This window comes from Mizuhopecten yessoensis, unplaced genomic scaffold, assembly GCF_002113885.1.
Source record: "Mizuhopecten yessoensis strain PY_sf001 unplaced genomic scaffold, ASM211388v2 scaffold6135_1, whole genome shotgun sequence".
NCBI lineage: Eukaryota > Metazoa > Mollusca > Bivalvia > Pectinida > Pectinidae > Mizuhopecten > Mizuhopecten yessoensis.
In genome coordinates, this window is record NW_018406397.1 from 937,473 (window position 1) to 962,564 (window position 25,092).

General features: G+C 37.4%; 1 protein-coding gene across 2 annotated transcripts in view; it reads left to right on the forward strand.

The window, feature by feature from the left end:
- The window catches only part of LOC110451544 (dystrophin-like), a 120,861-nt gene extending 95,971 nt beyond the window's left edge, over positions 1–24,890 (forward strand). For both annotated transcript variants that reach the window (XM_021499627.1, XM_021499628.1), the window contains 8 exons: positions 12,139–12,210; positions 16,450–16,494; positions 17,570–17,633; positions 18,046–18,137; positions 19,032–19,272; positions 19,924–20,071; positions 20,521–20,604; positions 21,946–24,890. In XM_021499627.1, the coding sequence (XP_021355302.1) occupies positions 12,139–12,210; positions 16,450–16,494; positions 17,570–17,633; positions 18,046–18,137; positions 19,032–19,272; positions 19,924–20,071; positions 20,521–20,604; positions 21,946–22,085 (886 nt within the window). In that variant the 3' untranslated portion in view covers positions 22,086–24,890. The remainder of the gene's footprint in view (positions 1–12,138; positions 12,211–16,449; positions 16,495–17,569; positions 17,634–18,045; positions 18,138–19,031; positions 19,273–19,923; positions 20,072–20,520; positions 20,605–21,945) is intronic.
- The last annotated feature ends 202 nt before the right edge of the window (positions 24,891–25,092 follow it).

Consider the following 25,092-nt stretch of genomic DNA (forward strand, 5'->3'; position numbering starts at 1 on the left):
CATTGGGTAACCATAGTGATTATAAGGCAAAAGGCAGATATTGTGTAACACTGTTGTTGTATTAATCGTTGTTGTATTTGTGAACAGTGCTGTTTTACGTAACCATAGAAACTGCACTTCCTGTCCCAGAAAAGTCAATGAATAAAAAATGGGATCAGTTTAACTCTTTCATCCATCATCATAACTCCTGCTGATTTTGTAGGTCCCAGATGATTCATGGGGCTTACAATGATCTATAAATACTTCTTGTTACTCTGAGTCATTTTCATGCCTTCATGGGCGAGAGAGTTCTCATTTACACAATAATCAATTGTTGCTAATCATTAATTTGATTGTGTAGAATTAAATTGATATAGGGATATAGAATAGGTTATTAAATCAATCTAGGTCATGATACCAGTATCGTTTCAGACCTAACAATGTGTAAGGTCAATAATCGGTGTTTGTGGATCCCTACTGGGATTTCTGTAATTTGATTGGTTGATGCCTACCAGATCCTGAAGTTTTATCTGAAGTGACAGTATATTTATCTGATTTCCCAGAACAACATGAGGTTACATCAAAAATTGGTCATACAAATAGGTATATTTGATCTTTCTGTATGACCCTGCTTTTTTAGGGAAGAGGGGAGGGGGAGGGGGAGATATAGTGTTACTCACGTCTGTCCCATCCCATCCCTTTGCAATTTGTATCCATGACACTACAAGCTTCATTTCATTGAAGTTATAGAAAGGACAAGTATTGGAATACCTACGATTAGTTAGTATTTCAGGGTATTTGAAGGTCGATGCCAAAGTCACTCTTGCTATTTCTAGGTCAGGTGCAGGGCCATTAGGGGACATTCATTTCTTACAGATGCTTTCTAGTTTTAATCTTGAATTTCATAAAAAATAAATAAAGATCTTCATTTGAGATCTTGTCGTTCGTGATAAAGCTGATCTCTAGAAGCCAATGTCATTGGAGACCTGCATTATCTGACCCTTAAGTATTCCGATATCCTGTGAGATCTGACACACATTCAACCTGTGTATTTGTATACCTGTCTAATCTTACTTATTTTTTAGGATTGATAAGGAGTCAAATTATACACAGGTTTCACAATTAGTTTATAGCTGAAACACATATTTTGTATCAAGGACTGAAGAAGTCCTTCAGACCCCAGACTATGGCCAGTTCTGTTGTACTGTGGCCTTCAGACCCCAGACTATGGCCAGTTCTGCTGTACTGTGGCCTTCAGACCCCAGACTATGGTCAGTTCTGTTGTACTGTGGCCTTCAGACCCCAGACTATGGCCAGTTCTGCTGTACTGTGGCCTTCAGACCCCTGACTACGGCCAGTTCTGTTGTACTGTGGCCTTCAGACCCCAGACTATGGCCAGTCCTGCTGTACTGTGGCCTTCAGACCCCATACTATTGCCAGTTCTGTTGTACTGTGGCCTTCAGACCCAAGACTACGGCCAGTTCTGTTGTACTATGGCCTTCAGACCCCAGACTATGGCCAGATCTGTTGTACTGTGGCCTTCAGACCCCAGACCATGGCCAGTTCTGCTGTACTGTGGCCTTCAGTCCCCAGACTATGGCCAGTTCTGCTGTATTGTGGCTTTCAGACCCCAGACTATGGCCAGGTCTGTTGTACTGTGGCCTTCAGACCCCAGACTACGGCCAGTTCTGTTGTACTGTGGCCTTCAGGCCCCAGACTATGGCCAGTTCTGTTGTACTGTGCCCTTCTGAGACCCCAGACTATGGCCAGTTCTGTTGAACTGCGGCCTTCAGACCCCAGACTATGGCCAGTTCTGCTGTACTGTGGCCTTCTGAGCCCCCAGACTATGGTCAGTTCTGTTGTAGTTTGGCCTTCAGACCCCAGACTATGGCCAGTACTGCTGTACTGTGGCCTTCAGACCCCAGACTGTGGCCAGTTCTGTTGTACTGTGGCCTTCAGAGACCCCAGACTATGGCCAGTTCTGTTGTACTGTGGCCTTCAGACCCCAGACTGTGGCCAGTTCTGTTGTACTGTGGCCTTCAGAGACCCCAGACTATGGCCAGTTCTGTTGTCCTGTGCCCTTCTGAGACCCCAGACTATGGCCAGTTCTGGTGAACTGCGGCCTTCAGACCCCAGACTATGGCCAGTTCTGCTATACTGTGCCCTTCTGAGACCCCAGACTATGGTCAGTTCTGTTGTACTGTGGCCTTCAGACCCCAGACTACGGCCAGTTCTGCTGTACTGTGCCCTTCTGAGACCCCAGACTATGGCCAGTTCTGGTGAACTGCGGCCTTCAGACCCCAGACTATGGACAGTTCTGCTGTACTGTGGCCTTCAGACCCCAGTCTATGGCCAGTTCTGCTGTACTGTGGCCTTCTGAGCCCCCAGACTATGGTCAGTTCTGTTGTAGTTTGGCCTTCAGACCCCAGACTATGGCCAGTACTGCTGTACTGTGGCCTTCAGACCCCAGACTACGGCCAGTTCTGCTGTACTGTGCCCTTCTGAGCCCCCAGACTATGGCCAGTTCTGTTGAACTGCGGCCTTCAGACCCCAGACTATGGACAGTTCTGCTGTACTGTGGCCTTCAGACCCCAGCCTATGTCCAGTTCTGTTGTACTGTGGCCTTCAGACCCCAGACTGTGGCCAGTTCTGTTGTACTGTGGCCTTCAGACCCCAGACTATGGCCAGATCTGCTGTACTGTGCCCTTCTGAGACCCCAGACTATGGGCAGTTCTGTTGTAGTTTGGTCTTCAGACCCCAGACTATGGCCAGTTCTGCTGTACTGTGCCCTTCTGAGACCCCAGACTATGGTCAGTTCTGTTGTAGTTTGGTCTTCAGACCCCAGACTATGGCCAGTTCTGCTGTACTGTGGCCTTCCGACCCCAGACTATGGCCAGGTCTGCTGTACTGTGGCCTTCAGACCCCAGACTATGTCCAGTTCTGTTGTACTGTGGCCTTCAGACCCCAGACTGTGGCCAGTTCTGTTGTACTGTGGCCTTCAGACCCCAGACTGTGGCCAGTTCTGTTGTACTGTGGCCTTCAGACCCCAGACTATGGTCAGTTCTGTTGTAGTTTGGCCTTCAGACCCCAGACTATGGCCAGTTCTGTTGTACTGTGGCCTTCAGACCCCAGACTATGGCCAGTTCTGCTGTACTGTGGCCTTCAGACCCCAGACTACGTCCAGTTCTGCTGTACTGTGGCCGTACGTGGCACAGAGCATAATCTGTGTCTATAGTGGCTGATCCTGAATTTATACAAACTGGCTTGTCTATATATTACACCGAGATATACCTTCTGCTGGGCACTGCTCTCCGACTTTGTCTGGTAGATAAGGTCAATCAGGGATAAGTCTTCGTTTATGTGAATCCTGAATGTTGTCTCCAAATGTCTCGATTACGATATGTTTTTGGACGCCTGGATAAATACAGTAGCACCAGTAGTATAATAGCAGTGGACATAATCAAACTGATTTGATATAAATAGACTTATTTTAGATTTTTACTTAATCTCATTAATATCAAACTCTACCAACAAGTGTTGCCTTTATTGAACTAATATCTTAGGTCCCTGTCGTTTCTTGTAAAACTTTTATGCTTTAACTGGGTAATTAGTTATTGTTCATAATTTATTCCAAGTAGTTTTCATCGATCAAATTGAAATTTTCGCTTGTAAATTAGCATAAGAAAGGAAACAGATTCAACAAAAAGATGTTGCATTCGTTAAAGCCAAGATTTAATTTCTTAGAAAACAGAGCATGCTTATTAGTGTCCCGATTAAGTTATACTCAGCAACATCCTATACTTTGTATGCAAGAACATTTGAAAGTGTTTGAACTCAGGTGAATGGTAAAGTATAGGATAGACAACAGTGTCAGGAGAACGGTGGGAATATCTGATTATGTCAGATTCCAATGGAATTTGTATTGACTTCTGATGTAATTCAATGTTGTTCAGTCGTCGTGACATTTCAATTTCAATGTCTACAACACTTGCTTGGTACTGGTGCAATTATAAAAAATGAAAAATGAAAACAAAATGAGTGTTTTGGTAAAGTTGCTTGGTCTTTATAACTTGAATTCTTGAAGTTGCCCTCCTCGTGGTAGTTTTTGACTCTACATTGTGCATTTGAGTATAATCTTTTCAAGAAATATACTTGGGCATTATTAACCTTATAAAGCACGTATTCATCATGTAAGATCTACAGGGAAGATGTAGTGAGGGCGGGTTTTGTGATGTTGTGAACGAGTCCCAGATGTGGTTTCCTAAGATCAGCCAATGATTGGCCAACACAAACAGGCACAAATGTAGCAGTACTCGCGCTGATGACTGGAGGGTCGACATGTACTTTCTGGGTACAGGTGCACTGATCCCGTAATTGGTTGGATCCGGATACGTCATCCGTCTCAATAGACAGGAAGTAGAATTAGTCTGTTATTGATTTTTACTTCCGTCCATACAGATATGTTATACTTAGGCTAGTCCTTCTAATTTTACTGATTGGTTAAAGAGCAGCTTCCCACTCTAGAGTAACAGTAAAACCAACATAATCTGATATCTAATATTGGTTACCATATATAGCAATCTTGGAATTCTATATTGAATGAATTTTCAAAATCTTGTTATTTCGTCCAACAGATTATAATTATAACATACATCAATGTATTATAAAGGATTTTGACAAGATTTAGAGTGATTTAAAGATTTGGATGAAAATACTAAGAAAGGGAGATGTTTGATGAATGATGTCAGTAGGTGAGATTGCAAGTTAGTTAACTCTTTTACCCCTGAAGACACATTTCAACTCCTCCAATTCAAAGGTTGGAATAGTTCATTATAAAATTTCAGGGGTGAATGAGTTAAAGGACAATCATAGTAATAATGTTTTACTGTTGATCTGTAAGGGATTCGAGAAGAGACAAATTTAGTGAAATATTTAATTCTGCAATAGAAATGACATTGTTGATACTATTTTCACCGACAGCACTGTTACATCGGGTGTACGTGTCACATGAAGCTGCACAAAATTATCTGACCACTGTTGCCCTTAACTCAGCCAGCTATTATAGCTACTCAAATTATCATATATCGTAGAAGATTCATCAGATTTATTACTCAGGTGATCTATTGTGTTTGCCTTTCATGCATCATCTGTGAACAGTTATATTTTGACCTCTCCTTGAAAACAGTTAGTCAGATTTTGATGAAACTTTGTGGTAATCATCAGAGTCTATACTTAAAAAATGGCTCACCTTCAGCCCCCGGTTTGCCCTCAAGGGGCTGAAGGTGAGACCATAATTGCAAAACCTTCCATTGACATCTCTGATGAAACTATTATATTTTCACCATCATTCCCTAAATAATGACAAAGATATAGGAGCCATTGTCTCTTGTTAACACCATAGATTCTCTGATTTCCATTAATAGAAGTATTTGATTTTTTTTTTTATTGCTGTAGTCAGAAAAGAGAACTCATTCAAAGCTTTTATGAGATCAAGTACTGAACAGTGGGTCCCTTCTGTCAGTTTCATGTGTTAATTATGTTTAAACGCAGTAATTTAATAAAATAATCGTAAATACTTGTAATCCATCTCAGGATGCGAAGTAACAAAATGCTGCTTTAGCGAATAACACACTTTGTGTGGAAGCATAAAACCGATTTTCTGCATCGGAAATTCCAGTTATATAAATCCATTAGTTAATTAGTGCTTCTGTGTCTGTCTGTATACATGTGTAGTGCTTGGTCAATATCAGAAATGTGCCTCGTCTCTGATTAACACACTCTGTCAACAGTAGTCAACCACAAAACAAATGAAATACAAAATCTTCTGAAAATTGCAAAAAAAATAGAGAAAAATCTGCATCATGATAAAAATTAATAATTTATTGCTGTCTGGATTATCCAAAGAATTTTGAGTCGGGTATTAGATTTTACCTGAGATACGTCTGACTATCAGGTGAGTTACCCAGGTGTGTCGTGTGTGTCAGCCTCCCCAGCCGGAGCTGCATTAATCATTTATCGGGCACATCATAGCTGTTTGTGGGTTTAGTCCTCTGGAGAACGTGTTGGATCTATCGTGCAGTGTAAGGATTAGTAGACAGAGGACAGATTTTATTACGAGACATGTTTGTAAATAAAAGATGAGTAGAAGACCATGAAGCTGTAATATAAATGTAGTAGGGTGAAACACCAGATATTATTAGTGAAACCTAAATTTATTGGATGAAGTAAAGCGATCCTTTTTTAGGAAAATGATCTATTTAAGTGGCATACGTACTTAAAGATGGTGATGATTCTGGATGTTATTAAGTCTACTTTTAAAGTCCTGCTGCGTGAAAGTGTTATAAACTTGAAATTAATATGGTGTATGCTGTAATTAGACTAGCATTGAATGTGTGCTTATCACCCCACTTTTGTTTTAGTAGGTATATACACATGGGGAGAAACTAGTATGATCTAAAGTTAGCTTTCAAGTTTCACAGTTTATTGGCATACCTGCTTAGAAATTGGTAAAATTGATGGTGCTTAGCACTTAATTTATACAGTAAAAGCATTGATGGTGCTTCGTTAGCACTTAATTTATACAGTAAAAGCATTGATGGTGCTTAGCACTTAATTTATACAATAAAAGCATTGATGGTGCTTAGCACTTAATTTATACAATAAAGGCATTGATGGTGCTTAGCACTTAATTTATACAGTGAAAGCATTGATGGTGCTTAGCACTTAATTTATACAGTGAAAGCATTGATGGTGCTTAGCACTTAATTTATACAATAAAAGCATTGATGGTGCTTAGCACTTAATTTATACAATAAAAGCATTGATGGTGCTTAGCACTTAATTTATACAGTGAAAGCATTGATGGTGCTTAGCACTTAATTTATACAGTGAAAGCATTGATGGTGCTTAGCACTTAATTTATACAATAAAAGCATTGATGGTGCTTAGCACTTAATTTATACAATAAAAGCATTGATGGTGCTTAGCACTTAATTTATACAGTGAAAGCATTGATGGTGCTTAGCACTTAATTTATACAGTGAAAGCATTGATGGTGCTTAGCACTTAATTTATACAATAAAAGCATTGATGGTGCTTGCACTAAATGTCATTTGGCATTTTATACCATGAAAACCTCAAAAAGATGTGTGCTATATGTAGTACGCTTGCCTGTTGTTGTTTTTTGTGTTACCTACAGAGCTACAATCTAAATATTAATGGCCCCACATGTCAAGCCCTAGAAGGATGAGATGCTGTATGATACAGTGTAATTCGTATTTTGGCATACTTTATGTATTGCAAAATTTTAACGGTGCATTCACCTCCGTGTGTGTTACAGTCATCTGTAGGACCATATTTAATGACTTAACCACCCATCAACACAATAATAAGGAACTTACATATAGGACCATATTTAATGACTTAACCCCCCATCAACACAATAATAAGGAACTTACATATAGGACCATATGTAATGACTTAACCACCCATCAACACAATAAGGAACTTACATATAAGACCATATTTAATGACTTAACCACCTATCAACACAATAATAAACTTACATATAGGACCATATTTAATTACTTAACCACCCATCAACACAATAATAAGGAACTTACATATAGGACCAAACGAAACGGCGACCCCCGAGATCTACACAATAAGGAACTTACATATAGGACCATATTTAATTACTTAACCACCCATCAACACAATAAGGAACACACAGTATATTCTCAATTGGTCTTCAATACCATAAGGTCATACAGATAACATGGTAGTCTAAACAGGCCATCAAAACAATTTGGTCATTTATATATATATACAGGATCTACGTTGTCAAAATGGCCCATCAACACAATAAGGTCATAAAGGACCACACAGTGTTCTAAATGGTTCATCAACATAATAAGGTCATATAGAACCATTCCGAAAAGCTTACAACAGTAAGATCTTGCAAGACTGCACGTTTGTCAATTGCTCTTTAACAAAGTAGTCATACAAGGCCACACAAAAGACCCATCAAGTACTGTATGGTTAAACGGGGCCACAAAGTAGGAACAAACTTGCAATAAATGAAAAGGAGAAGCGTTGGAATGGATGAAGCTGATAACATAAATGCTTGCATGGGAGACATTGATTGCTAATTGTCTACATTGGTGATGTTCAAGTTTTTATTTCGCTTTAATTTGATGATCCGTCACCTTCACCTTGCGACACATCACCTCATCAGACACCTTCTTCAACAGGTAGTCACGTGGAGAAAGGGAGCGGGGATGTGTTTTGAGCGGGATGCATGGCTGATTAAGATGTGTCGTCGATCAATAGTTGGTAGAGAAATGTAGCCTGCAGTATCAGCCGACTCATTCAGTATATATTGATCAGTTCTGCCTCCATTAATTACCCTGATTTCTTCACAACCATTACAATGATACTTTGTTATCAATGAACCATCTCAGAATTCCACTAAGTGAGTGATGTTATGGTTAATACAGTAGGGGAAGGAAGGTTGACTCTCTGTGTACCGATTGTCGTCTGCTATCCTGATTTTCAAACCGCCATTTTTTGACACTTGTTGGTTTGCGTTAGGTGTCTGACAATTCCAAGAGACTTTGTTTTGTTATATTTTTTGACATACCTGAGGACAAGAAGAGAGCGGTATTTTACCTGTAGCGTTGCTTATGAGATTCAACTGGTAACATTTCAGTGAAACAGTTCCGTTGATGAGCAACTTAACATTTGAAGGATCAGAGATCTGTGAAATGAACATAAGAGTGATCTTAACCTACCCTTTGATTTTCATTCCAGGTTTCTCTAAATTATAATTGACATTTGTTCATCAGTAATTGTTTTTACAACTTCCATTAGACAGACTGATCAACAACCTTCTAAAGGGGAGTGAAACAAGAAGGATCTATTTATATCAAATTGTCGTCTGCTCGTATCAGGATTGTCAACCCTACTTCAGCTGTACTCAGCTCTGGGACATCAAATCTCACTCGGAGACCTGATTTGAGTTCGCTGTGTGCGACACCATTGATTACAAAAATTGCTAGCTTTTGTACTCAATCTCTGAGTCTCTCTAATCTTGCATCACAGAGAATATATTCTTTTAGGTCATCTGTCGATCGGTCTAGAAACTACGCAGTATCTCTAGATTTGTTAGACACCGCGGATTGATCGAAGAATCATTCCTTCAGTGTTTTTGAATGTGACAGGGGTCCTCCCTCAAATTTGTCTATGATTAAAAGCTACCGTCTGCTGGATATCCACGCCTTGTGCACAAATTCTCTGCGGAGAAAATTCTCGAGGATTATGGGAATTCTCACCATTCACAGGTACGGTAATGCATATTGTTCTGTTTCTTTGGGCTTAATCAATACTGGTATGTGTTATGAACAGTGCGTCGTAAACGCAATGAAAGCTGCTCCTGCCGTTTTCAGCAGGCAGTTCTCTGATGCTGCCGTCTATATAATTGTCACACAGGTAGCAACTCTGAACATCACAGGCAAGACAAATCAAATTTCTTTCTTTGTGTGTATGTTGTAATCCATCTAGGGCTATTACAAATGTATACAATGAGGATGTTTTGACATCTGCTTGGGTTTTTTCAGGTGTCCGAATGTGAATTTTCTGCGTATAATCTTAGTGAAATTCATATTTCCGTGAGTTGATACTAAACTCTCTGCATTCATATATATTCATATCAATGCCAGTTAGTTGTGAAGGGTGGTGGTTTTATGAGCTTAGGTATGTTTGATTTTGTGTAGCCTTTGTTTGGATTTTTCTTTTAATATTTTTATTCCTCAAAAGGATCTATATCATGCCAACCCCTTCGTATGAAGTTGTTTTTTAATTTTATTTTTCATACGTGTGTCTAGGTATATTTGCATAAAAACTTTGTTCTTCCTTCAAAGGATCCATATATCATGCAAGCTCTTTGTGCAATGAGTAGGCATCAACTGTATGCCTTTGGTTTCGTACTCCATGACTGAGCCCATTCATCACTTCTGTGTGGGCATATTTGTCAGGTTTATTCCCAGTTCCTGCTAAGTGAGGTTGATGGGGAATGTGCATGCATATAGCCATACTTAAAAAGTACACCAAACTAGAATTTGAAACTTTCATAAAAACAGTTAAACCCCTTTTGAAACATTCATTTTGACTGAAATATATTTTTTATAAAATGAGAACTGTGTATTTGTCACCATCACGAACATACAAAGCAACCATCTACAGCCAGCAAATGGTAGACACACACGTCAGGCGGGGAAGACAAACGGGAGATGAAACAGTTTTATCAATATATGTAGGAAGCTTTGTTCTCGTTAAGGTCCATTTTCCTGATATGGCAGGATAACGTGTTTTCCCAACAGCACGTAGAAATCATTTGTACAGACTCCATCAGGTGATCCATTGTGGTGTGCTGGTCACATTCTATTCCAATAAGGGACATAGAATCGTGTTCCTCCATGCCACCTACTGTTATCACTGTATATTTATCACACAGAGCTTGATGTATGGCCTCGTGGGGTATTTCTGGGAAACTTAAACGTCCCTGACTATAGTATTGATCGCACCATCTCAATTTTTCTCCATTTGGTGAGAGCGTAAATTGCAGTTGGTAGATACTAATTACGGTAAGTTGTCAGAAGCGAGGTTTTGCTTGGTGTGACTCCAGAAACTCTCAGGCTTTGACGGTATTCCTGTGGGACCCTAAATAGTTGACTGTACAGATCTACGGGTACGGTATAAATCCACTTCGCAGCTTTACCATTTACTCAGACTGATCCGTTGTAGATAGGGTATCGTGGGACACAGCGGAGGATCACGCCGGGGCACCTGTTGTTGTTATCCTGACAGTAAAGCACCTTCGTTTGATTGCTTTTGGCGCCAGATCATTACCTGCTGTATTCGGTGTGATACCGTGCCATATTTATACGAGTTTTGACCGACTTGTCGGTGCTAGCCTAGCCACTGCCTGTCAGTTGTCTTTCAGTAGTGGCTCTCGGGGCAGTCCAGAACCATCCTCTCGGACACTCACTGGCGCTGTGGTCATTTATTAGATGTGATTCCATGTGTGCCTGGCTTTTAGGAGACTCATCTGTATAAGACCAGACTAAGAGGATACCCCTAGCCCCGATATTGTTGGTTCTGTTTGTCTGGACACATTGGTCGTTCATTCATTGGAACTTGAGCCTCACACTGGACATTCATACTGACATCTAGAGGTCTAGGTTCTTAAAGTTAGGTTTGTCATTCACTCACTAGACTCACTCTGGAATTTCTCGCCAAGAATTTTGGGACCTTGATACCAAATTTGTGTTTTATCCACTCATGTGAAATCAAACCTTATTCAAAACAATTACACTGCTAGGTTGACGCGCTTATCTGGGATTTCCTATTGGTCATTCATTTGCTGAAAACTTGAGCCTCACTCTGGGTATTTATACTGTCAATTTGATTGACACGTTACGAGTCGATTGACTTTTGTCTAAAATCTGTGTGTTTTCTTTACTTACTTGAATCTGATGTTCTGACTCTGGACATTGATACTGAAAACTGGAGACGTTTGTTTCAAAAATTAGCCGAATATTGTATGTCAAGAAATTGAATGTTCCTTCTCAACAGTATGTGTATTGGAATTCGTTTACATGTTTTGAAGCGTTTAAGATTTCGGTACTTGATACTGGTTTCCTTGGTTGAGTATAACGGTGGTTTATTTAGCATTGCCACCTACATATTCTCGTCCATATAGCTTCTGTCAATTACATCGGAGATTCGAGTAACTGGATTATCAATTACTGGTATTGTTTTTAAGTTTCATGTTTGTGTAGGCAAGTAAAAAAAATATCAAAAGGTTTTTAAAAAAGACTGTTCATCTTTGAATATCTTAAAATTGTGTGCATTTTGCTTTATAAAAGTCTGTGTTCTTTTCCATGTAAAATCTTAGTATATCATGTACAGATTGTCGATTTCCAGGCGGTATCATCTTTGATTTCTATACTTAGTTTGTATAAATGTTAAAAAGACCAGCAGATATCATTGACATGAACAACATATTTGTTTACTGTGAACTTCCAGTCAGAAAACCTGTCAATAAAACATTTTTTTTTTTGACTTGTTGATGCTAAACTTTAATTTTCTTTGTTTCAGTCCGTCACCGTCCCCGCAGCATAGTATATCATCACAAGACATGCATTCCCGCCTTGAACTTTATGCAAACAGGTAAGTGTGGTTTCTCTTTCCTCCTCATTTTTTCATTCATAGATATATTTATCATTACAAGCTTATTTCTTGTTGAGAGAGTTGGTGTAATTTCCATCGCACTGTTGTCGACCATTGTTGGCACATGAGGTGGGAAGCACAACGGTGGTCACCAACTGTATTGTGCAAATGGATATATTTCACTTAGAATAAAAACTTCGTAAAATATATCCATACGCTCAATTTTCTCATACAATTTGAGAGATCAGATGAACACATGTGTGGTATTTTCTATTTTAGTGTGTGTAATTCAAAACTAGAAATGGTGCAAATATTTCTCATATCTAATCCCCTGTGAAAAAGTCTGGAACAGTTCTAGAAAGTTAAATGAGACACATTTCTAGAGTATTTGGTTCAAATTCTCACTAGGAGTATGCTTGAGGGGAATATATCCCTGCGAGGTTGTCATATACCATCTCATGGCTTAAGTGTCACCACGACAAATAAAGCTTTCTACAATTGTAACTTACAGAAAGGATGGTTAAAATTTATCATCGGATGTGATTGTTTTTGCAAATTTTAGTCCTGGGGAATAAATTGTTATGCTTAGGAAACAAATAAGTTATCCTTATGATTACATTGTAAACCCTGCATATTATTTTCCATTCTTACAAATCAATTTTTATCCTTACAAAATATATTGTTTGATGCATCGACAGGAAAATAGAAGTGCACTAAAGTAACTACCAGTAATTACACAAATATTATTAGGGGATAAAATCCTTACAAATAAACGGTTTGAAGCGTAATCAGAGAATGAAGTGCACACAAAAAAGGACTTGCACAAATATTCGCATATCTTTATTATTTACAAAAATAAATACTTTCAAAAAATATTTACAGTAGTCACAAAAATAAATGTAAACACAGATAATTATTCACAGAAATATTCACAAAAAATATTTATATTCATTTTCGTTTGCAAAATGCAGTCCTAACAAAATGGTTCAAAAATCAAATATTTGCAAATATTAATGAAAATAAAATTAAAAAAATGCATAAATATTCACACTCAAAAATATTCACAAAAATAGATATTTACAAAAAAAAGTATAAGAAAATAAATAGATATGGACACAAATATTAAAAAGTATTGTTTACAAAACAAATATTCACAAAAATAAGGTTTTATAAAAGTATTCACAAAAAGTCAATATTTGCATAATTTTTGGAAAATTTCACAAGACATCAATGTTCAATAATATAACTGTCATACAAAGGTCACATAATAAAACTTCACATGTATTTAAAAAAACGTTTCCGTAAAAGTCAGTATTCTAAATGATATATGATACAGTAAGTGTTCACAGAAAACCTATTTGTGCTAAAATCTCATTTAGTTAATAGCTTTATACATTGCTTTCATTTTTTTCTTTTTCAAATAAGGAAATAGATTTTGAATTGGATTGCACTTCATTGCAGCGAAGCTATGGAGTTAATGGGAGTAAAGGATTGATATATATACCCATAAGGTTATGTCTGGGAGAAGGCGATGATGCTCTAGCAATGTAAACAATCTAATTGTTTGTCAATGGCGGGGTCTGGCACTTTTTACCCATCAATAATACATGGCTGCCGTCTGCTCACTGTCAATGTCCAGCTTTCCATCATGGCAAGATTTTTAAGTCTAGGATCACTCTACTCCCTGCAGGATGTCTGGCAATTTTTTTAAATTTAATTGTGATGCTCCATAATTATTTTTTTTAAAGGTGGCTGGCAGTTTAATTTCTGCACACACAAAAAGAAGAGAGAAAAAAAAGAAAAAATTTCAAGCTCATTAAAAGCAGAATTTAAGTCAGGTTACGTTGGTCCATTCTTGCTTATATCTTAGACATGCTGTAGAATTATAAATGGGAACCACTATTTAAAAAATGAAAAAATAATTATCTATCTGAAGATTTACTGTAAACTTATTTTAATGTTATTTTAATGAAATTCTACTTTTGGGGACTCTTCATTTTGACTGTAGTAACTGGGTAATGACAAAAAAGGACATTTTGTTTCAGTTTATTTTATAGACTGTCTTTAATCTCTGGTTTAGGACTGGTCTTATTATAAACCTTCTGTTGTATACAAAACATATTTTATTGTGATCAGTAGTATGGAATAATTTCTACAGTATTCCTCATTAAAGAATTTTGATTTTTTTATTGCATTAAAGGTAAAAGATGTTCAAAGCTGATCATTCTTAGTGCTGTACACCATTTCATACCATTATAATAATTCATTAGAAATATAAAATGATTGTTGCTTGGTAAATACTAACATGGTAATATTTTCCATTCAGAAATTCTTTGGGACTTCCCATCATTCATCAACTTGTATAAATCAGTTTTGTTGGCCTGGATGTTAATTAGCACAGAAGGGTTCTTAATGTGGGAGGAAACTGGAGTTACCTAGAACACTGGAGTTCCCTGTGACAACCTATGTGGTTGAGGAGTTAGGTTTCCCATCCCTTTTGAATGATGCTTTATCATTAAAACTGTGCATGCCAGTGGCTGTTTCTGCTAAAGCCTTGACTGTACATGTCATATTGCTTGTTCTGCTAGAAACCGTTCAGATGCATTTGATCATCAAAGTTGAATGTTTAATCAGTGGCAAAAAAAAAAATATCCTTCTACAAATATTGCTTCCCTGAGGGAAATCTGGTCCTGTGCTCCATGTTGGAGTTTCAAATTACAACATTTGTTCAGCATGTTTGTAATGTCACTGCTATTCCTCAAATTTTGCCAAATGCTGTGTACAAAGGATAATTTTACTGATTCATCCCCTTATGTATCAAAGTACAGGAAAGCCATTCCAGAAAGGTCAAAACATTTCAAATGGTCTCGACCTCTATTTTTCAAAATGTTGTGATTTTAAAGTGCATATTGTTTTGTCCTGAAAAGTAGAAAGCAGAGCAATTAAAATTGAATTTAACGGGTGGATTTTATTTTGCAAATGTTATTTAGTTCTGTATTTGTGAACTATTCAGCAAACAATTATTGATTTTTAAACATTTTTTGCTACACTGCTGTGAAACCTGATGATTGGTTGCCTGCGGTTACCGTGGTGAATAGCTCTTTGGCACGACATTGCCATCCTTTAATGGTTAAGTTCCTGACTTCAAAGTTCAATTGGCACAGTCTTAAATGGTACTGTGCATTTGGAGAAGGAGTAGAGCGTGATTACAAAGTGCTGGTTACTGGTACTCTTGAAACTGCCCTGAATCAGACGGTCACACCATCCCGCCATTTAAGTCTGTGGATAATGGGTGGGCAGGTGGAAGCTCTGCTGCTACAGGGTGTTCCTCTTTACAAAAACAATCCCTTCTGTGATATAATGTATTGTGATTGTCTAGCGTAAACAAGCATGTCAATCTATTCTGTCGGAAAATGCATTAAAAGTGTAGATGTGGATTATTGATCGGCCGCTTGTTGTTTATTACACCCAGGGTATAGGCCTCTTTATAGAATTCCATCATCGCCAAATCTCCAACCTATCATCAAGTCTTTGTCTCTGCAATAAACAGGGACAATTTCTTACTCTGTCAGTACCCAAACTGTTTAGCTGTTGATCTTTTGGCCCTGCAAATGCTATACCACAAGACGAAGTTGACTTCTAAGTGCTGTGTCTAAATAAAGGCTTACGAGTAATATCTCAAATCAATTGCAGGGAGCTTTAGTCCCGATGATCAATAACTCCCACGATTATAGCTCCTTTATCCTGGAAATAACATAATTAAACCTCCGTGTCATCTTCCTTCCTCAGATGATTTCCACTTAAATATTGATCCACTTTAATACACATGAAGATGGATCAGCATCTCGAAACAATATTGCCAATGACATCATACCTTCTCCAGCTGGTATAAGGAGTGATATCTTACTTCGCATTCAATATCAGCCAATGACATCATTCTGTATCTAATGCAGTTTCTAGCGATCAGACAAGCATGTAATGGCGTCGTTATTGCTCGGTTTTTGCTACCAACAGTCATGATACTACACGTATTACCATCGCTGCCACATAAGACAGTGTCAAGTAGTGCGGGGTTACCTGGCAGGACTAAGTCAGTGTGGGGACACTGTGTACCGTCAGCCACGATCTATAAACCTATGTACTGTCCACAAACTGGTGTTACTCTTTAAACAGTGCTTAGGGATACTAAAAACGGTATTCTATTGGCATAAATATGATGACCTATATGAATTGTTGTAGATTGGCTGAAGTGGAACAGAGACAGGCGTCCTCCACACCCGACTCGTAAGTATACCTATATATATACCTAATGTTATGTGCTGTTGCTGCTTGTGCTGTTGTCGATTGGTCTCCTAGTGCCACTTCCACGATTCGCATTTTTTTTTTTTAAAGATTGATTTCCCATCAAATCTTAGCCTAGAGATGTTTGCTTACATAAACAGAAAAATGTAAAAACAAATTATGTCAAATTGACTTTTTCTATCCGATTATGATGTACAAAACCACAAATATTAGGTGTGTACCCTCGCTGGGGAGTAATGAGGAAGTGATTGAGGTAAGACTGCATGGCCAGGAAGACCCACTTGGGACCTGTTATAGGTTCTGATTGTAGCTTTCATTGCAATGTCTTTCCCATTTGTGATTCTCCCATTCATTTGGAGAAATTTAAAAAAAAAATGTGTGTTGGTATGCGTTTGTCCTTTCTCAAATGATTTGAGAATGCAAATCTTTGGAATAAGGATGCAATTTCTATTTACTGCAAAAGCAGTTTCTTTTTTTCAAGGTTTTATTAAGATTGTCGTTTATTTGAACGTGTCGCCATCAGGGTGCCTGTGGTATTGATCTTGCCGTCTTACTTTTCTATTTTGAAACAATTTGATCTCAATCAGTAGAACCTAACAAATGTTATGCATGGTAATAACGGAACAGAGGTCTGTGCATTAGGCTTTGGCTACGTCAATTCCCCTTTCAATCACGTTGAGTATGAAATCATTGTGTCTGCTTTCAGACGAAGTTTAAGGTGTTGAAGTTGTTCAGGGGTTAAACTATAAAGATTTGGTTAAGTTCCTTTTCAGTGCAGATTGACTGTTGACTTGCCACGTTTTGGTCTATTTATAGACATTTGAGGGTTAATCACAGTAAAAGCTATACATGCAGGAGAGTTCTAATTTCTACCAGAGAAATCTCATTATCTTTCTTAATCAGTGCAAATTCTTCCAAAAACCAGATATTGTTCTGTTTGGATTTTTACTTGGAGTTGATGCTGATTTAGAGCATATTAAAGAGAAAAAATTGGGACATACGTTTTCAAATAACCTAATGAAGAATTTTTACCAATTAAATTATCTCCCATTCACAGTGATGACGAACATAATCTGATTGCTCAGTACTGCCAAAGTCTGAATGGAAACACCTCTCATACGGTAAGTATCCATTTAATGCAGCACTACCACTATAGCAATGGCTCTTCTGGACACTTGTGATTAGATAAAGCTGTCTCGAATACTCTGATTGGTCGGGAATTATCTACCTTTCGAGAAAACTTGCTGTGGGTTAATGATTGTTACATGTATATACTGGCATCAGAATTCTCAACTTTGGCGATATGACAACAAATTTGTAAAGCAGTACTTCATTCCCAAGTTAAAAGGAACTAATCAATAATATATACATATCTACAAATGAATGCAGAGTAAGCAAAAAATGTACTGTCAAAAGCCTAGTGCAATTGATTTTATACCGTGCAGTACCGACTAACGGGTGAGTCATATGTGATGTAAGCATTTGTCATGTGTTTCTGATGTAAGCACTAATGTCATGTTTGTACCTTTGTAGCTAAAGAGTCCAATGCAAATCATGATGGCGGTGGACTCCGATCAGAAGTCCGAGCTGGAGGCCATGATCAAGGACCTCGAGGAGGAAAACAAGTAAGTGTGACCTTATGACCCCTCTTCAGGTCAGGGTCGGCAGACACATGTCTTTGTAATAGACAGGAACATAGTGTACTTGAGATTATTGATTTTTCGGCATTTATAAGTCGCAGAGGGTTTTACCAAGGCTGTAGTACTAGGTAATGTTCACAATTATCTGGTTTTGTCAAACGTCTGTGATACAGATATTCCTGGCTACCAGCATGTATGTATTGAAAAATAATTCTGTTTGAACCAATTTAATTTTCAGGAAAGTTTGTTTAAATTGGTTGCATTTGTTTTGGGTTCAATTAGTTTGTCTTTTTGGTTGAAACTTGAAGATATTGATGAAATAAATGAAATTTTAAACTGCATCTGTGCTCATTTTATAAGCCTTATTATATTACTTTATCTATGGAAGTCCCTCCTAAAGATTTTAAGTTTTTCCTCATAGTGAACTTTTGGTACATCATGGTACCACAAAATTAACTCTTGATTGGATGAGACTGGTATCCCTAGGCCTGTGACCAGTTTATCCAAATTTTAAATATTAATGAAGTTTGAATATAGTGTAGGAAAGTTGAAAAAAAAATATATAGTGAAAAACAGAAGATTGATCTATTAAAAAATATCTAGTTTCATATTCCAGACTTTAACAAACAAACCTATTAAATTTTACCAAGTTTGTATCAATGTTTGAATACATTATTTAATATTTATTAAGTGAAATTAATCATTATTGATTTCCTGGGGGAAACACAACTTTACTATAATTCATTGATTTATAAGACAATACAGATAGTCTATTAAATGGCCTTGATGCAAACATTTCATTGACAACGATTTTTAAGACAATACAGACAGCTTGTTAAATGGCTTTGATACAAACCTTACATTAACACTGATTTGTAGGACACTACAGCAGGAGTATGACCGCCTGAAACAAGCAAATGAACTACGAGAAAATGGTAATGGCTTGGAAGAGGAGGACGATGAAAATAACTGCAATGTTGACATGGACGCAGAAATGATCGCCGAGGCCAAGTTACTACGTCAACACAAAGGTCGTCTGGAGTCACGCATGAAGATCCTAGAGGACCACAACCAGCAACTGGAGGCCCAGCTGACTCGCCTCAAACAGCTTCTCGACCAGGTGAGTCATCACTCTACATGAATTACCGACAAACTTCAATGTTGTTCCCGATATCATGTACTATTGGAAATAATTTCAAGGCAAGACTTCAACAGCTTCATTTGATTCAAGACATATTTGCAGGGATCTGAAATTCTGAGCAGTTTGCATGTTCCCATTAAAGGCTCTATATTCTCTGCAATCTGGGGAGGGGGTTGTGGATCTGACTGATAAAACCATATAATATAACTTAGGAGTTCTATACATATACACATTGAACGCTAGAGGGAAGGAATCAATCCCATCAAACTTCGTTTTATGTGTTATGTGTGTAGAAAAAGATATCTATATGAAGGACAGAACCCTTGGATTTTGATGAGGGGTTGATAGAGGAATTAACCTTTCCTAGCTCAATATCACCAAACAGTTTCCATTTAATGTGGTTTTCAGTAATACTGGTTGTAACTTGTAATAGAATACAGAAGTATTCCAGATATGGTAAAAGAATTCTTAAAGGACATATACCATAAACTTTAAGTGCAAAGAATAGAGTATTATTGTTGTATAGAAATTATTATTCCAGATATATATGCATGTGCTTATCCAAGTGATCTGACAGGACTGGAAAATGTATCTTGTACATTGGTTCAAATACGAAACTTATGTTTTTAGCCTGCTCAGGACCAGAGTCTGGGGTCGTCCATGCCCACAACACCCTCTTCCGAGGAATCTGATGTACAGCAGCCCCCGCCCCCTCGTTACAGGTTCAGCCCTCAGCTGGAGTCCACTCCTCAAATGAATGGTCACAGCCACACAACAGGTCAGTAATAACCTCCCTTTGTAATGACTTCACCGCAGCCGTTCTCCTTCTTATCAATATCATGTGAAAATACTATATAACGGGAAATGTTCACAGCAGTTTAAGTTAAGCCTTTTCCGCTATCTGTTGTAGGGCCAATTTATCATTACAGCAACTGTTTGTAAACAACATAATATACATGTATACCTCGTATTTCAATGTGACGGGCATAATAAACACTGCATGAATATATAAAGTTTATTTACTTTACAACAATTATGAAACAAGTTATTTCAACTTATATTAAACAATCTTGTTGACCTGGATGTTAGTGCGCAGGGGGGGGNNNNGGGGGGGCGGGGGTCTTAGTGTGGGAGGAAACAGGAGTACCAGGAGAAAACCCTGGTAGTCTGGTAGGTGAATAACATTGTATTTCTATGATGACACTGTTCTGATTTTCATGTTAACAGACACACCTAGTAAAGAGGAAGTTGGGGACATCAGCGATATCATCTCAGAACCCAACGGCAGTGTAACAGAGGACAAATCAAGAGGTATAGACACCTCAAACTTTCTCTCACGCTTTCATTCCTTTCTTTTTCTCTATCTCTTTCCATCCTATTTCACCTGTCTCTTTTAAAATAAATCTCTATACATTAATGTTCAATTATGGACTTTTTGTAATGAGGAAATGATGTAATATGAACCTGGAAAGTGATATTTACCAAGACGAAGTGGAGGTCAATGACTCAATTATACTTTTTAAGGTACATATTGCATCATCTTTACTGGTTTCTGTATTGCCCATTGATGGTACTATATAACCAGTAGGTTTCTGTATTGCCCATTGATGGTACTATATTACCAGTAGGTTTCTGTATTACCCATTGATGGTACTATATAACCAGTAATTTTCTGTATTACCCATTAATGGTACTATATTACCAGTAATTTTCTGTATTACCCATTAATGGTACTATATTACCAGTAGGTTTCTGTATTACCCATTCATGGTACTATATAACCAGTAGGTTTCTGTATTACCCATTGATGGTACTATTTAACCAGTAGGTTTCTGTATTCCCCATTGATGGTACTATATAAACAGTAAGTTTCTGTATTACCCATTGATTGTACTATATTACCAGTAGGTTTCTGTATTTCCCATTGATGGTACTATATAACCTGTAGGCTTCTGTATTACCCATTGATGGCACTATATAACCAGTAGGTTTCTGTATTACCCATTCATGGTACTATATTACCAGTAGGTTTCTGTATTACCCATTAATGGTACTATATTACCAGTAGGTTTCTGTATTACCCATTGATGGTACTATATTACCAGTAGGTTTCTGTTTTACCCATTGATGGTACTATATAACATGTAGGTTTCTGTATTACCCATTGATGGTACTATATAACCAGTAGGTTTCTGTGTTACCCATTGATGGTACTATATTACCAGTAGGTTTCTGTTTTACCCATTGATGGTACTATATAACCAGTAGGTTTCTGTATTACCCATTGATGGTACTATATAACCATAAGGTTTCTGTATTATCCATTGATGGTACTATATTACCAGTAGGTTTCTGTATTACCCATTAATTGTACTATATATTACCAGTAGGTTTCTATATTACCCATTGATGGTACTTTATAACCAGTAGGTTTCTGTATTACCCATTGATGGTACTATATTACCAGTAGGTTTCTGTATTACCCATTAATTGTACTATATATTACCATTAGGTTTCTGTATTACCCATGCATTGATGGTACTATATATTACCATTAGGTTTCTGTATTACCCATTAATAGTACTATATATTACCATTAGGTTTCTGTATTACCCAGTGTATAAATGTGATTATTTTTGTTGTACTTACCAGGTCCCAACAAGGTGGGGAATCTGTTCCACATGGCTGGAGAGGTGGGCAAGGAGGTCGGGCGCCTGGTCACTGTGATGACCGACGACGATGACAATGTGGAGGCCGAGGCCAAAGAAACGACACAACCCCAGACCAGCTAGAGGTCATCGCCATAGCAACCCATCAATGATCTCATATCTGTGTTTACCTGTGTTGAGGATATAAGGTCATCCCCTATCACAGAGACACATGTCTGGAGAAATCATTTTTCATTGAAACTCAGACACCTGTGAAACATGTCATAGTGTGTGTGTCCTTCATTATGTAAAAATGTGATCATTCTAGCCCAGGCTGAGGTCATGCCAGCCTCATGATTCACATGAACATTTACGTCAGGGCATATGTGAAAGGAAAATATTATCACCCATCTTCGTCTTCATCATGTAGACACATATTTCCCCCCGTTGGATGAAAGTGATGGAGATAAAAAAAAAACCACAGTTACAGTAGCTTTTATATTCAGAAACATGAAGATGTTCACAGGACAATGGGGAATAAGAATATTTTGAACTGATTTTGTCAAATGGTTTTTTAGAGCTTTCTTCAGCGAGAAATGCAGAATAAAAATATTTCCAGTTAGATCCAGCCAAAAATTTGAAATACCAAAGATTGTAGAAGTAGGCTAGTCCAATTTGTCCTAAAAGAAAGCGACAAGATGGGGCTCCGTGTTGTGATACACGATCGTGATGATTCTGTGATGCCGCTTGTGTCTGGATAGTTTTAAGTTGTTGAAAATTGTTGTCATTTACATTGATATGTGATACCTACATGCAACATGTGTATGTGTGTGTGTGTGTGTGCGTGTGCATGTATACAAACGTACATGTTATTATTTGTGAAAACACTGCCAAATTTTGTTTTTCGTTCAAGAGATATGTGTTACTGTGGTAACCATATAAAGCAGAGAATCTACTGAAATATTCGTTTTCCTGTTTTATCCCCAACAGAAAAGAAGTAGAAAGAATCAGGCACATAGCAAAACTGCAGACATTTTGAAATTCATAATTATGTGTGTTAATGTTCTTCCAATACTTGCATCATGTATAGTTTAAGAATTGTGTGAAATTGCCAAATGATTAGGGGGATATTATTGTTGAGTATGTGACTGAACATTAATAATTATATTAGCAGACTTAAGCTGTGTGCTATCATACAGGTCTGTCATTAGAGGTCAGACATTTTGCTTTGACCTCAGAATCAAGGTAATGGCATGATATTGTGCTTTCGCCCTAGATTTGGGATCAAAGGTCAGTCATGTTTTTTTACTCAGAACTTGAAATCAACGGTTAGAATGATACTGCACGACCATAAGAGTTTTGTATTGGGTCTTATTTTATAATCTGACCAAGGACGTCCACATGTGTGTAGATAAGGATGTGTAAATAGTTATAAGGAAAAAATGCAAATCTTCCATAATTTATATCAAGTAGTGAGTTCTGTAAGAGAACTGTTGTAATTTTCAGATCACGTATAAGGCCTACAATAACAAGACGTGTGTATCTCGGAGTGTAGGCCTACAAGAGCGAGGTGATGAGTATTTGTGTGTGTGTACATAGATTTGAGAACAAGGTCCTCTGTAAAAATAGCCATTGGTTGTACAAATCCCCATCACACATCATCATTGTTCACAAGGTTCTCCTGTCATAGAACCACTCCCCTGATTATGTAGACCAAATGCATTTTTCCGTTGATATTTTTTAATTTTTCATGCATTTTATTTTATATCGAGTCCACATTCACCTGTTATTAGCTTGTTATAAACACTGTGTAACCAAGCTTAAATATGTTAATGTTTAGATACCTGCCTGGGAGGGGAAACCTGTCGTTCCACAGTTATCTCCCATAGATTAATTACAGGAATAATTTTAAAAATTCTGAGTCACAAGTTAATATTTAATGGAAAATATGAGGATTAAATATACAAATATTGTTACAGAATCACTTGATGGTGCTATGTTTATTTTGTAAGTATCCTGTAATGTTTAATAATCATTAACAAGTTTGTTATAGGTTTATTTTAGAGGGTTATTAACATCATCAATTCTTGGAATTTCTGTTTAATGACAAGTTAAGGAGATAATTATTCATATAAGTTAGCTAGTTACTGACACAACACTTTGTTGACTTTCACCAACAACATTTATTATCTAGAGATTCTCTCACAATACCATAATAATCTTGTTTATAAATTCTGCAGGACAGACAAGTGCAGTAATATAACTTTTCAAGTCGAAAGTCCTGGAAAGTAACCCATCTGATTACTGCTTATTGAAAATGTAAGAAATACTTATATATTCATGGGTAACAGTAAAAGACAGTATATTAAAGATACTTATATCTCATATTTTAAAATGGTAGTACTGATGAATACTCTCTTACCTACATTCTGTAACCGACTCTGTATTCAGGAATTGTATCACAAATACTCAATTATACCAGACATGTAAAGTATATATACTTCGTATATAAAACTATTTTTTTGGGGAGGGCTTAATATTTTTGTGGTTGGAATGGCAGGAATACTTATTTAGATTTGGAACTGGACACCTCTCTGCGTTACCTGATAAATATTTTGAGGAGGATGAAGATTTTTAAAAAGCTTTTAAATCCATAGCTGATTTTTCTGGTTCCAATAAATTCATCTTGAAACAGCTGGTTTATAACCCGGCCTTTCCAACAAGCTGAAATTTAAACACACGCCCTGGTCAAGAATTTGATATATATTGGGTCAAGCTGTATTAAAGGAAGAACATTCCATTTAAAATGTAAACGATTTAGAATCTATTAATAATGGTGAATTAAAATGTATATCGTGTATAAGGGACAAATATACAGATGTATCTGACGATTAGCTGATATTGTACGTCTTCAACGGTTTTGAAAAAATATTTAATATTTTAAACATCAAAAAAATTTTTTACTACCGTGTACTTAAAAGAATAAGAATTCTCAGTTCTTTTAAGGGAAGTAAAAATAATTGTCATACGACAGGAACTCCCTCCATTTAAAATTGAAGCTTTTATTATTGGGTTGTGGTATGGTTATACTTTACTGTGCAAGCCTCTGTATTTGATGTTACTGGTGGCCTATGTATTTCCACTTGTGACA